Here is a 16,077-nt window from a genome sequence, read left to right as displayed (position 1 = left end):
TGGGGAAAGAGTAACCCTGACAGAAAGAGATGCCCCTGTGCGACCGTCCTTGCTTGTTAAATTTCAACAAATCACTGCTCAATCACAGCTGAGGCATTCTCTTGTCTTCGAGTTTGTTAAAGGTGCTACAATGCAAGACTGATGTGTCAGATAAAGTGGAGTTTTTAAATGAACTACCACTGTGGGTATTTGAGAACACTACCACAGAACCACATTTTCACTCCCATCTCGTCAAATTATGGCAGCTTGATCAGCGTCTGAGACAGGTGCACAAGACACCCTTTTGCATCTGTATGAGACGCATCAGGCTTTTAACTAACTCACTCAACCCATTTATGCCAATATCAGATGTTCAGAGCAACTGCTTGACCACGGCAGTGTGAGATGACGTAGTAAGATCTCTGTATAGGGAGGAGTGGTTGGGTGAATGGGTTAAACAAACACAAGGCTTTCGCCAAAAGTTAAGTACGTACGTTAACGTATGTACTTAACATACTTTCCTGATGTACGTAAGTTACGTAACAAACCTATCATTTTTTTATTGGCCAGAGTATTCTGAATTAGTCAACTAAATATACTGGGTGCTGAAAATGTAAGAATAAAAACAATAGAATAGAAAAAAATAGTATAGACAATACAGGTTGGAGTTCAGTACTTTGGTCGAGCATCATCGGGATTAGATAAAACTCTGGCCTCTCTAACTACAAAATCCCATCATCACACATTCTAGATTTCAATTATAAACTACAACAGGGAATCTCCTTCTGGCTTCTGATCCTACAAAGAGATCAAGCTGTGATCTCGTCTAATCCTCCTGACCTCTGCTGAGCCTGTGGTGTACCCAGGACTGAATGGGTTTATATAACACCAGCTTGGCTTGCATAACCAGCTGACCATTGGCAAGTAAAGTACTATTATGCTGAGGCCACTGCTTTTTTCAGCCTGGAATCCAAAATGAATAAATTTAGAATTTTGCCCTGGGGCTCATTAAAAAATGTTAATATTGTTTGTAGGCTAAAATAAACATCCCTTTGACCCATTTAGAGTCTCAGTTATTTGCAGTTTCACTGGTTTTCACTGTTTATGGGGCTGTTTACTAAGAACACATATTGTGATATATTTTTGATTGTTGTATTTTTTACCAGGTCATATTGCTAAATGAGGAATTACGCTTAGAGTAAAGCTAATGATGAGCTCCTAATAGTTTCATGATATTGAAATTGAAAATCTGCTGATTGAGTAAAGTGGATGAATGAAGCTCTCCTTTAGCAAGGCTTTTATAACTCTTTGTAGATCTGTCGGCTTGTTTTATCCAAATGTGTGCTGGTTAGATTTCCTGCTGGTTAGTCAGATAACAGTGCAAAAAAGTATTTACTTGGTCTCCATCCATATGTAGTCTTGTTTGGCCAGTATTTTGTGGTAGCGAGTTTCCCATTTTAACTGTAGTGTGATATTTTTACTCTCTTCTATTTGTTGAAAAAATGTGAAAAGCATTTGAATAAAGTGTACCATGCATAATACTCTTTAAAACGCTTAAATAATCTAATCTTAAAGTAAGGCTATTTTACATAGTTTTTGAAGAAAAATATATTTTTAAGATATACAAGATCTCCCATTATCAGACAGCAGCAGTATTTTTTGCTCCACTCTTCCGTCTTGTCAGAAGGCACAGGCGCAAACCACAGCCACCACTACTATGTTGCCGATGGTTGCCAGCACAGCGATCCACAGCCAAATGGTGTCACTGGACACTTTCCCATCATCCTCTGCTTCTGAGGGTCGAGAGTAGCCAGCGTTGAGGTTGGAGGTGGACGTCTGCAGCGACGTGTTGCCATTGTACGGAGAATCCATGAAGGCCCCACTCACAGCCGGGAAATGCTGTCAGGACAGAGAGGGAGAGGGACGAAGGATAAATTCAGATTAAAGATCTAACTCAGCAATTTTTTTTTGTTTAATAAAGTCTGAGGAAAGTTCAAAGTCATTCACTGAGCTTAACTCAAACCTGCAGGTTTGCAATCATTTTACAGCACTAACCACAGTTTTTAAATTGTGACCATTACATTATATGAGGAGGCAAAAATCTGCTGCCGCTGGTAGGGGTGCTATTTTCTATGTGCCTATTACTGCACTGAATAGCTCAACTATATTGACTTTGTCATTTCATTCTCACTCACTCTTCATTACATTACTTATATTTCCACTAATTCGCAAGTAACACAAGTAAGAATATGTTAACCATGAGTAAACAAAAATAATTCTAATCTAGCTTTTAAACTCTTTTGGTGCAGGGGTTGGCAAAATATAACTGTCTTCAGCTTAGAAAATGAATCAATCAGATTGAAACATCAGTTCTGATTGAGATCTGATTTCCCCCTCACACTCATTATCAAACTCAACCTTCATTTGGATCTTAACTACACACCTATAAGGTTTGGTGACTGTATCTTGCACAGTTGGGACGCTATTGCAGTGTCAAAATCTGTCCACAGACAGAGGGAGTGACAGACATATAAACACATGGCAAAATACTAAAAACGGCCTCTGTCTTAGTTCCTGCTACAGTAGGTGTCTCCATGACCACATTTTACCATAATGACACACACACACACACACACACACACACACACACACACACACACACACACACACACACACACACACACACACACACAAAACAATATTGGCGTGTGGCTGTTGCGGCTGGTAAAAGGCTAAAAATGAGATGCGCTCGGCCTAACATGAATCTTACAATGACAAAAACAGCATGGCTGAACAATAACATGTTCTGTTCAGGAGGTCAAGCTCACAGCTGTGCCTGGTCTCAGGACAGCTGTACTGTATAGTGAAGAGGAATCACCATCTCAAAGGGATTCATTCTCAGATGGATTAACAAAATCAGACACATGCTTCACATTTACTGAAATAGACAGGCAGACACACACACACACACACACACACACACGCACACACACACAAACACACGATGGAAGAGAAAGGCAACAAAACAATTGAGGCAGATAATTAATGAATTAATCCCAATTTTATCTCAGCTGGATGTTTTCGTCCCTGGGGAGCTTTCATAGAACTCTGTCTCCTAGACAGGAGAGACTTAATCAGTGGTCTCTGGTAATTAATAGCCTAAAATGTCAGTTGCCTGCCTTCATTTTTTTGTCTAACACAGACATTTATACACACAAACTTTACAAGCTACCTCTAGTTTAAGTTGCTTCTGTTGTTGCTAGCTCTTGGAGGTGGAGGTGTAAAACCAGCGTTACAGACGTCCAGCTGATGTGTGAACTTGATCTGCTGTAACTTTTAACACAAGCTCAGGACACAATGTTGAAAAGATAAGCACATGTGCTGGTCTATGCTCTTACACACCATCCATAGACTGAACATCCTGATACAAACAGACAGCTCAGTGGCCATAAATAATTCAAGCTTTCACTCTGACAGCTGAAGGGTTCAAGTAAGTTTGACCCTTTAACTTGTGGGTGTTTGAAAAGCACTGTTCTGTGATTGCCAAATGACTTCTTCCCCAAGTCTGAAAAATCAGAAAGTCTGACATTGCTTGGAACTATTGGGATACTTTTTTCTTAGTTAGAGAAGTGGGGGTGTTAAATGCAGTTGGTCCTGCAGGATTTGGATCTGTAATGCCTCACATTGCCCTCTGGTACAATGAGGTATGTATCTTAATAATTGTTACACAGTTGTATGTAGTTTTTACCTGTTGGAGGGCTGTGTAGCCACACATAGAGAGAGAAAAAAGTGTTGTGCGTAAATAATAAATAATAATAATAAGCTATTAGCAGAAGCAGTTAGGTATTGCACTTGGGATGCTAGTTGAAATATTGGACATATCAATATATATATATTTTTAATATATAGTAAGTAGTTACTCCTAAAGACAGTTACAACACACGGCTGAGCACACCTGAATAGAGACTATGCAAAATATATTAAGCTGATGAACTAATGTGTCTGTGTGTCTACAGCTTAGGTCAAATCACTGTGATTGTAAATAGATTTTTTTGGTTTGTTTATCCAGTGTGGCTCTTGGACGCTTCACGCGTCAGGTTCAGTTTGACCCCAAGTGCTTCTCAGGTTTCTCTTGTGTCCTCATCCACCCTACCTCTACACCCAAACTGCCAATGTGACTTCAGGGCAAATTCTCCCTCAGGAAACCTTTCATACAGAGGGGAGCAAAAGAAAATCTGTTTTACTTTTGTTATCGTTAAATATTACATGAGAAACCCATTACAACGCATGGAGTGGTGATGTTCAGGTAACACTTATTGTTGCCACGGAAGGTATTTGACCTAAAAATATTTTACTATACAGAGCCTTTTTGGATTGAGGGGTTAACAAGGAATTTCCAGGGGCATGACATGAGATTATCTGACACCACTTGACCGCTGGTGAGTGGTTTAAATGTCTGCTGGTTTTGGCCAAATAAGCCTCTTCAGTCCGTCTTAACAGAAGCTGAGGTGCATGTGATTTACTGTAGAAATTGTGGATTAGAGAGACGCTGAAGCTTTTCAAGACATCACAACAAAACCAGCTCTCTATATGCAGCAAGTGGACATGAAGACACTCCTTGAATAGTTCCAATGAGGTCAAAGTCACAAACAACATATTTACCTCGTCAACCTAAAGGAAAATAGACTCGGATCAAAAATGGTGGATGGATCAAAAGCCCGATCCGTCTGATTCCAACAGTTAACGTCTGGGATACATTTCCCAACCAATAGGTATGGATTCCAAGAATTGGTATTTATTATATCCCAAATGATTTTCCTTTATGCATCATTATTCACGCACTGTGTCATGTAAGTATATGTGGGTGTGTGGGTGTGTGTGTGTGTGCTTGTGTCCATTCCTTTGTAGAGATGAAAAAAAGAGTCTAGAATGTTGCTTACGTTAATATATGGCAGCATAATTTATGAGAAAACTTTAAGAGCTCTCACATCAGCCACTTAATATGTATATTTAATTAACTGCCTCCCAGGGTTTTTCGTGAGTAAAGGAGGGAGTAAATGTTGCTGTTCTCGTGCTGGTTTGTAAAGCATCCAAACATGCAACTGACTATACAATCATATGGACACAATCGCAACCTGAGGACTTAGCATTTTCTAGCAAAGAGTGCGCTGAACTTGCTTCCCTGCTCATTAAAAAAAAAACTCTGCCTCGAAGCATTCTGTGACTAAAACAGCAGAAAGGTCATCAACAAAAACAGCAGTGAACAGGAGCATGTGCAAGAGTTATTATACCACATGCTTGGAAGACAAACTACCCAAAAAAATAATGAGAATGGTTAATACCTACTGCATGCTGGAACTCTGCATGCTCAATTGATGGTGGTAATTTAAGTGGGTTCTTGATCAGCAACATCACCTTTTACTTTAGTGAAAATTGGGAAGATAATTGATTACATGCACTGGGGATGTTAGGCACACATTTTTTACGTATTCTGCTGAATGAACATGTGAATAACATGTGTCATGACCAAGTAACCTCATGGGCTGAAAAATTAAGCCAAGAAGTGCGGAAAACTGCAGTTCCTCAAATGGTCACTTGAGGCTGGCTAGAAAAGTGAGTCAATTCCAATAAATCTGCATGTTAAAATGCCCAAAATTTACAGCAGAAATAAACAAATGTACAGCCTGATACAAAAAACTGATTTGGTCTCTAAAGCAAATTTCCAGTTCATGGCAACTGTATTAGGGTGTATTTTTATATAACTCACCCATTTAAATTATATTAGGGCTTAAAGATCTGCATAATTAAAGGCTGACTGCTTTGAGTGATAGGCAGGTAGCAAAGGCGACTGTGGCTAAGTGGAAGAGTGGATCGTCCTCCACTTGAGAGATTGGCGGTTTGATCCCCACCTCCCCCAGTCAGCATGTCGAAGTGTCCTTGGGCAAGACACTGAACCCCGAATTGCTCCCCGTGCTGTGCATGGGTGTGTAAATGTGGTGTGAATGGTTAGATTAGATGGTATGTAGATGTCCATTGCCATCAGTGTGAATGTCTGTGTGTATGGGTGAATGTGACAAACACTGTGAAAGCACCTTGAGTAGTCAGAAGATTAGAAAGGCACTGTACAAGTCCATTTACCATTTACCAAAGAGAGGCAAAGTTCCTCCCCTTCTGGTGGACCACCCTGGGACCTTATTTCGGAAAAGAAATATGTACGGGGAGACTAAATATTTCTGATCCCATTTGTACGTATTGTGCCATGAATTACACATATGATGATAATCTTGTAAGTCAACAAAGCCACAGTTTGTCATAAAACTGTTGAAGTATAAAGCTGTGAAAATACGTAATTGGAAAGAATAGTCAGCCAAAAGTTGCATAAGTGGCGTTTAGCTGAAGATGCCTGTGTATGTGTGTTTTATACCAGGATGTAGCGTTACTTACAGAAGCATTATAATTTCACATGTGTTGTGTAACATAACGGATATACTACAAGAAATATTTGTCAATGAGATTTTTTTGACTTGCAAAATTTTCTTTTAAACCACATGTGTAAATCATGGCACAGTTCAAACAATTTTTGTCTTTTTGCCCTTCACTACCATTCATATTTCTTCCAAAATAACGTCCGATGGCATCCACCATTAGCCCTCCACACTCCGTCTCTTTGCCCATGTATGGATCAGCCACTGCCACGATGCATTAAGCGTCATTTCGGCTCTTCAGAAAACTACAGGTGATGTCATGGTGACTACATCCGAATTTTCTACGATATATCATCTTGACTAAGCTGAATCTTTAAAAACTGATCGTTCAATGTCACACAACATATCTGAACAGGAGAATTCAAAAGTTGAAGGGAAGGGTGAGCTTCTTCTGAATATAATGTTTTTGTTAGGATAGAGTCAACAAATGGTTTTACTGTGACAGTGAGTTGAAAAAACATGATTTAAGTTGTTGCCAGACAATTTATGCCAATCTGAATTAATGGTCATGTAAATATGAATGAAAACATGTTAATGAAACATTAACATGTCAATATGGTGATCTTACAGATTTAGCTGTTACAGTATTTATCCCTCAGATATTGTTTTTCTGTTTCCATCTTTGCCTCATTGTTCATTCTGTATGCTTGATCTTGAAACAACCTGCGGGAAAATGTTCGCTTTATGCACAGCTGCACACAGGTTTCCCAGGCAAAGAAGCCATATATTCTGTTATTTCAGAATTTGAGCGAATAAATGTACCAAAGGGCAAACAAATAACTGAAGCGAAGGCTTTCAAATTTTTCTGTTGCACTCTCTAGAGTAATCTCTTGTAGCTGTTTCGAAAACAGCTGCAAGCATGCATTAGATGGACCTAATGACCACTCTGCAAAGGCTAACATCTATCCTATAACAGGAATGTCATTTTCAACAAAAGAAAACATGCATACAAGTTGATATGTGTGAAGATGTGGATGGAGTGGAGACATCTCGTGTTAGAATGACTCTCTGGAAGAGGCAGGAGGTCAGACTTTTTGGTAATGCTGATTAAAGGTAACTTATTTTTTTATAAATCTGTCCCTGCCCTCAATGACCACTAAGGTAATCATGTTGTATTAACCTCAGCTGTAAATAGTTCCAAACCTATAACTGATGTCTCCTGACAGTTTATGTTTCTATACACTAAACACTAAACAGTCCTGCATGGTGTGTTCATTCAGAATAAAGTTACAGTTATATAAGGAACTGACCTCTATACGGCTGCTTCACAGTTAAAAAAATATACGTTTGACTGTACTTGATTGAAATCCAAATTAAGTGTGTGCATCAGAAAATGGAACATGTTTAAACAATATTTTCTTTTCTTTTTTTACCCTGCAAAAAAATACAATTTAAATATATACATATATAGACATAGATATACATCAATCAGACTATCAATAAAATCAAAACATACAGTAAAGTGACTCCTCGCATAATGAATGGGTGCTATAGCGACAACATACCAGGCCGTTTTACAGAAAAATGACACTAGCTGCAACATCAGAGCAGTAGCCCACGTAGAGCCAGTCAGTTCAGGTGCCACATAGTGAAACAGTGATTTTATAAAGTTAGTAAAACACAATCACTCAGCATGAAAAGAGTAAGCCAAGAGGCAGCTTAAACAACGCAGGCTAAGTATGAATTTGTGATTACAAAAGTTAAAAGTTACCCGCCATGACAAACCCGATTGCACTCTCAAGCATCACAACATTACATGAGTAAGTGCTAGACTGCTGGTATCACAGCGACTCTTTGAGCACGTACAAGGCTGCATCTTATGCACATCCAGATGTTTTATAGATTATCTTTCATTGGAGAGAAAGTGCATCTACTGCAGGTGGTTTTGACTGAATCTAGTGTGTAAACAACAGCTCTGTATTAAAATGTTAGTCAGGATTTGTCTTGCATCTGGAGCAGCAGGGTGACCCCAAACACAGTCCAGTAATTAAAGTAATTCCAAGTTGGAAAAAAGTAATTCCATTATTTAAACTGAATTAGTTACTCAAAACTCTAACATGCCCTTAAATGCAGGTGTTTTTTTAAACCACACCCTGCTACTTCTTGTTAGAATATAAGCTTTGACAAACTGAAAAGAGAGACGCTGACATAGTGTCGGGTTAGAAGAAATGTAAGAGAGCATGGTTAAAAAAAATTTAGAAGATACAGAGATGGAGCATGGAGCAAGGAAAGGAAAACACATAATAAAAAGAGAGTTGTACCTACTGCCGGCTGTATGTGAAGAAAGAGACAGTTGTGGTGATCCTGCCTGTCCTGTCCTACACTCCGACTGAGGCTGAGTGCATCTAAAAGGGAGGGAGGAAGCAGGGCTTCATGAGAGTAAGAGACTGAACTCCATGTAGGAGAGAGAGAGAGGGAGATAGTGGGAGTGTTAACTGAAAGAGAGAGAGAAAAAGAGAGTAATCCCTCCCAGTGAAAGTGAGAGAGCCCAGCGCACACCGTCAGAGCATGTGTGTGAGACAAATTTAGACATCCTGCTGTGCGTGAGTGTGTGGATACAGACAGAGAGAGACAGATCATCTGTGGACACATGTAGGTGTATTAAAAATATGTGTTGTGTCTATGTGTGTATGTGACAGAGGTAAAGTTTTCCAGGAGACCCCACCATGTGCTAAAAAGCTGATCCAGATGTTTGTAGCCTCACAGCCAGAGTACAGCTCACCAACTGCAGTTTTCATCTTTGATTTCAACCTGGTCTAAATACCGACCAAATGATGATTTGAACAAACTTTCAAAAATAGGCTTTGCACTGTAGATATGAAATTAAGCATCTGACTGCTATAACAGCCACACCTCCGACTGAAAATGTTTACAGAATAGCAAGCATGTCTCTGTTTCATAGTGTAAAGAGATGGTTTATAGCCATGTAATTGGCACTTTTGTCCCGTCTGTTGTAAGAAAGAGAAAGAAAAATGTCAGTTATCTCAACACAGTGGCATCTCAACAGTTGGAATGACGTTGTGAATGGGTATGTGACCTGACAGAAATCCTAAATCAGATTTGAACAGACAGCACTGTGAGCGTGTGGCGGTCGATGATCAGCTTTTCTGCATTTACATCTGAGACGGTGCGGACATGCATGAAAAAGCACGTAGCTTAATCAAAAAATGAGGCTTCCTGCGTGCATAGACGTACATATGGCATGCACCTGCGTATCTGCCTGTACCGTGTGTGTGTGTGTGTGTGTGTGTGTGTGTGTGTGTGTGTCTGTGTGTGTGTGTGTGTGTGTGTGTGTGTGTGTGTGTGTGTGTGTGTGTGTGTGTGTGTGTGTGTGTGTGTGTGTGTGTGTGTGTGTGTGTGAATGTGTGTGCTTGTACAAATATTAATAGCATGCATCTGTATGCATGGGTGAATGCATATGCACAGGTTAGAGAACATGTGTCTTTCTGCTTGTGTGCATCATAGTCTGTGTGTGAATCAATGCAGAAAACTGTCTTAACATTTAATTGTGTCATCAGGTTTCACAACTATTTTAAAATAAAACACATCTTGAGAGTCTAATCTTTTATCCCACTATTTTTCTTTCGTCGCCTTCTACCCAACACTCCTTTAGATTACTAAATTAAAAAGGGTGTCTACCAAGTGCTGATTTATTAGCTTTTCCTCCCGAAATAATTGATATAAATAGTAAGAGGGGAAGAGAGGGAATAATCAGGGATAAAGAGAAAGATAGGGTTATCAGAGAATAAATGTGACATCTTTCCTCCTGTTAGTGATTCTTCCTTACCCATTTTCCTCTTTCCTTTTTCTTTTTCCTCGTCTGACTGTCTTTATTTTCCGTTAGCTTGTTTAGTTAATCAAGCCTTCTGTTCTGTCTCTCCCCTTCCTATTTGTCACTTAAATCTTCCAGTTGCTTGTCCTATCTCTATGACATTATACCCTAACTGTTCCTACTTCTATTCCACACCATCCAAACTTGCATGCCCTCTCCCATGTCCTCCTTCTCTCTGGTCACATTTACTCTCCATCGTATTTCCCTTGCTCATTCTTTCCTCAATTCTGCTAACCTTCATCCTCCATTATTTTCTCCCCTCTTCCTCTATAGATTCTCCTACCTCTGCCTGTTTCCTCATGCATCTTTCCATCCCTCCATCCCTAATATCATTTGACTCTAGGGACGGATTAGACACAGACAGGACAGCCTGGTATAGCGTGCAGTGCTGCAGGGCTCGTGGGATTAGAGATACATATACAGCATCAATTCTCCAAATCTCTGAAAATGAGAAATATTTTGCCGCATGACGTATTAAGTGCACAGCATAACTTTTGTGTATAATAAGTGGACATATGAGTCTGCTTCCTGTGCCCATCTGTGAGTGTGTGTCCTGTGGGGGTTCAGATGGAGGAAGCATGTGTATAGTCTTTGTCTGTATATCTGTGTGCGTGTGTGTGTGCGTGTGTGTGTGTGTGTGTGTGTGTGTGTGTGTGTGTGTGTGTGTCTGTGTGTGTGTGTGTGTGTGTGTCTGTGTGTCTGTCTGTCTGTCTGTCTGTCTGTCTGTCCAGGAATGTGATGGTTTCTAAAGTTATATAATATTCTTCTAAGAGGAGATTCAGATACTGCCTCTGGTTATCACACACACACACACATACACACACACACACACACATGTGCATAAGGTACAAATGAAGGCTCACACTTATGAGGCAGGAACACACATTCATCAATCGCTGAAAGTGACATTACACACACACACAACAAAACACTGGAGGCTGGAGTTATTTGAAATTAGGGGAGTTTGAGCGGAATAAGGGGATTTTTGGTCAAGAAATATTGAACTCTCCCATAATTAGCTAAGGTTTGGGGTGGAGCTAAAGGGGCCAGAACTCATTTATCATTTATGAAGCATTTGTTTCACAAGCTATTTTTTCACAAGCTATTAGTGTGGCCCATGACATGAAGTTTGCTCCTGGGCGAGGGGAATATTTCAGCTTTGTGCATATTGTTTCAACTTTACCAAGCAGAGGAGGATTATATTTGCATTTCATGTATGAATTTAAATTCCCCCAAAATGTATTTTTCCAAGACTGGAAATCTGGGCTTCCATGTCTGTTAAAACAGCAAAAAAACAAGGATGAAAGAATATAGGGGGAGGACAGAATAGAAAAGAAATTAAAGGGTGAATAAGCAGCCCAACAGCAGCCAGCTGTTCCTTTTCTTTCTGAAACATCTGTCATAGAAGGAAAAACACAGGAAGAGAACTATGAAATTGAAGACGGGAAAGAAAATATGGAAGTGGTGAAAAACTGATGTGCCGAGCTCTGTGTGCTACGGCCAACGAGGGAAGCCAAACACTGTTCAACTGCACACAGTGATAAAATTATTGACACTAACCATTGATGTCTCGTTCTAGCCCTGGACTAAATTGATGTGCTCATCTTAAAATATACCAATGTAACATAAAAAAATGTAAATTAAAAGTCAAAATGAGCCATTTTATGTTGAGTTGAGACTGGATCAGAATCAGTTCAATATATATTCTCATCAACGGGTTCGTATGAGATTTTGGGAAAACTTGTCGTTTGATGTCTTACATAAACATGGTGAAATGGCACCCGGTACATGTGACCATGACAGTTAAGTTTAGGCATCAAAATGACTTGGTTAAGATTAAGAAATGGTTTGTGATTTGGTTTAGTGCTTCTGAGACACAAACATTGGTTCCCCGGTTGAAAGTCCTGTTTTGGGACCAATCCATCACCCCAACCCTCCTCCTAACGCAGATTTAAGTGCTCTTATAACTAGTGACCTGATTTCCTCCTTTGTGCCGTAATTCCTGCAGTAGTTGATTACATATGAATCACAGTGAATTACTTATGGTAGGTATATGTACAAATAGTGAATGAGGACAGCCTTATCAGTTTTGTTGTGTTTTTTTATATATGTAAAAAACAATGGTAAATTATTAAACTTGTCTGATTTGAAGCACTGAAGAGACACTGCACTGAAAAGAGTCTACAGATATCTACAAATACAACTTTCTTCATTTCACTTTATGACTTTTTAATCACTGAATTTAAATTATCATTCAGTACCTCTGTCTACTTACAGATTTGCATCAAAATGAAACTTAGTTTAAAAAGTATCTGTTAATGCATTTAAATAATTTCATTTTTAAATTCATTTTTGTTAAGACTTTGTGAAAGACCTGCAGATACCGTCTCCTGCTGGCAGTTAGTCTTGGTTTTGAATAAAAGCTAATTTGATTGAGTTTTTTTCAAAGCACTCTCGTGAGATGGTAATTTTAGCCTGTCATAATGGACACCAAGCTAACTAAATCAAAAAGAAGAAGAAGCTGAACTTAATTTCCATAATTTCCAAGTTATTGAGCCGTGAGATGAAAAGAAAATACTGCTGCTACAATATGACCAGAGGGGACCTGAGCTGATTCATGACAAGGATGGAGGGAAGAATAACTGAGAGAAAGGAAGACCAAGAGGAAGAGAGGTGTCCGGTTTGTAGATTATGGTGAATGAGATAAGAGTACACTTAAGAGAGAAAAGAGAGAGAAAGCAAGAGAGACATGAGAGAGGCTTGTTCTCATGGCTGGTTGAATCTTTGCTTAGTTTTGCTTGAGGCTTCAGAGCCTGACAGACGAGCAACGAACAGCATTCACTGACATCAATAAGTGACCTTATCCAACTTTCATAAGACCGTTCACGCTTCACGCGCACATATTGAAAGGTGCAAATGTATGTAGGTTACACAGATGTTTCATCACATAACCATGCCCCTTTTTCCCCACTTATGTAACTCGGGCATCCCTGTCTACTAGTGGTCTTAAGTGTGTGCCATGTAATCGTTTATGGCTAGGTACCAATGAAACTGTGTATGTTAATGTGACAAAGCCAGAGGAATTCGCAATCTCTGGCAGCACCTACTGTCTGCTGTCCTGATGGGGAGCTCATTCCTCCATTGACGAACCTGGAGAGCAAACCGATGGGATTTTGGTGAGCGTTGTCAACCCTATCTTATCTTGCAGCCTGAGCCGCAGCCATTACGGAGTTCTCAACGGTGATGGAGAGGTCAAGGATAGGAGACGCATTCCCTGGAAGGAAGAGAATCTCAGTCTTGTTTAGTTGATGTGTTGACATCCTAAGAGAAACCACCAGACTCATGAGGCCACCTGAGTTTCCAGAGAGACCATGGAAAGGATGAAATTGTGTGTCATCTTCATAGCTGTGGTAGGATAAGCTATGTGAGTGAATAACAGAGCCCAGCGACATGGTTTACAGAGAGGATGGGACCCAAAACAGAGCCCTGAGGGACCCCAGTAGTCAGGCTGCAAGGTTCAGACACAGATCCTCTTCAAGTTATCCTGTGGAATTGTCCTTGATGTATCTGAACAGGGAGAGTGCCGAGTCTGAAAGTTATTGGAGGGTGTAGAGAGGAGGATCTGGTGGTTGCTGAGAGGTCCAACAGGATGACAGCGGGGGAGAGGGAGGCTGCTCTAACAGTGTGAAGTTCTTCTGTGTCATCTAGGAGGGCAGTGTCTGTTAAGTGGCCAGCCTTGGATCCAGACTGGTGAGGGCAGAGATGGTTGTTCTGGTGGAGATATGCAGTTGAGTTGAGTGAAGACACCACGCTCAAGTGTTAAGGAAATAAATAAAGGCTTTATTTTAGATTGAAAGAAAGAGCTTTTAGCAACAGATAAGGAAGCAGATAACGAGGAGAGAAGAGGCCAGAAGGTCCTCAGAGTGCTTAGACTTGCACCATTGTCTTTCAGCTACCCGTAGGGTGGTTTCGTCAGCACACACTGAGTCAGACAACCACAGAGCTGAAGGGGTCAGCCTTCAGCTCTGTGGTTGAGAGAGAGAGACAGAGAGAGAGAGAGAGAGAGAGAGAGAGAGAGAGAGAGAGAGAGAGAGAGAGAGAGAGAGAGAGAGAGAGAGATTATCCTAATCCTTGAATAAAAAGAAAACAAAAAAAATCTGCCATTGCAATTGAGATGATGTGACGGGCAGAGCACTGGGATCAAAAAAGGCATCAGCATGGGATACATTGATGACATGAGGTACAAAATGGGAAAAGTGTATATACAGTATATATAGTATATACTGGATATACCTGTATATATACTGTATATATATATAATCGAGGCACTTCAACAAAAACCTTTATTTTGTGACAATTTTTAAAATTAGAGAACAGTAAACATTGTGTCAGAAGTCAAAAGATTTAAATAATGTTTTCTTAGGGCTATAGGATTCAGAAATGAATAGGAAGTGTTGAGGCTGTAACTGTAGGGGGTTTCTTTGCCATGACTTTTTTGCAAAGGATTTTCCAGAGATTCTATATGACGTTTAGATCTGGACTCTGGGCTGGTCATTTCATTGTTTAAATATTCTTAGCTGTAGTTGGCTGATTGGGAGACAATTGCAGTGGAGGTATTGCGTGTTACCAAAGGAGGTTCACATAAACATTTGTAATCACCCTGCCATGTAGCTATAGAAGAGGCCCAACGCCTGCTGCAGAAAACATCCCACATGACACTTCCTCCTCCAAATTCAACTGACTTCTTTACACACTTTGGGTTCCATCTTTCCCCAGTCCTACCCCGAACATAAATTGAACATACTCTCATTACTGCATCAAGTGCAGTCTGGAACAGTTCTCCCCTTTCCTCACAACATGCTCCTCAGCAAAGACAAGTTTTGCCTTTTCATTCTTTCTGCTGATGAGAGGTTTGGTCACTGCAGAATGGGCTTTCAGTCCAAATTGTCTTAAACGACAAGAAACTGTGTGCCAAGAGCGATCCTTGCCCTGTTCAGCACTGAACTGGCAAGAACTCCAGCTGCAGTGTTGAACCAATTCCCCATTGAGAGTCTTTGCATAATCCAAACCTCTCGTGCACTTGTTTTATGTGGACGACCGGCCTTTTTAAGGGATTTAAATGAATCTGTGTCCTTGTAAAGTTTCAATATTTTTGAAATAACAGACTTGGAACACCCAACCTCTCTCTGATGGCTGAGAGGGTCATCCCTTTGGCCCTCATCTGGACAACCTGCTCCAGTTTCAGTCACTTTAGGGCAGCTTGCCCTCTTGCAAAGTAACCAGGAGAGCTGCCAGATAAAAAAGGGTGTGTCCAACAATTAAGTTAATAATCACCAGACGCCAGATAAACACCAATAACTGGTATCTGAAAGTGTAATTTTGCTCACTGCTTTTCTTCCCAAAATAAAGGATTTGTTGAAGTGCCTTGGTTTATTAAATAACATGCTAGTACAGCAGTGGTATTGACACAGCAGATATTCTATCACAATTATGGACAATAACAGTATTTCAGAATAAATCAAGCATTTATTTGTTGTTCTCTAATTTTGATCTCAACTGTATATATAGACAGGACTAATCACAGAACAAGATACAGTGGAGTGGGCAGGGAACAGGAGGCAAACTGATAAGGGTCAATACAAACAGGTTTAGAATAGAATAGAAATACTTTATTGATCCCAAGCTGGGAAATTGCGGTGTAACAGCAGCATTACACACAGACCCATCAAAACAGCAATATAGAAATACAATATAGAAGATACCTAAAAAATAAAATGCATA

At 40.0% G+C, this 16,077-nt stretch overlaps 1 protein-coding gene across 1 annotated transcript in view; it reads right to left on the bottom strand.

Annotated features, from left to right (window-relative positions):
• Positions 1–1,659: 1,659 nt before the first annotated feature.
• The window catches only part of LOC310946975 (uncharacterized protein C14orf132-like), a gene marked incomplete at both ends in the record, with an annotated part of 18,931 nt that continues 4,513 nt past the window's right edge, over positions 1,660–16,077 (bottom strand). The window contains one exon of the mRNA XM_083913585.1: positions 1,660–1,878. Coding sequence (XP_083769711.1) covers positions 1,660–1,878 — 219 coding nt within the window. The remainder of the gene's footprint in view (positions 1,879–16,077) is intronic.

This window comes from Echiichthys vipera, assembly GCF_963691815.1.
Source record: "Echiichthys vipera genome assembly, chromosome: 5".
NCBI lineage: Eukaryota > Metazoa > Chordata > Actinopteri > Perciformes > Trachinidae > Echiichthys > Echiichthys vipera.
This window is presented reverse-complemented; position numbering and strand designations above follow the sequence as displayed.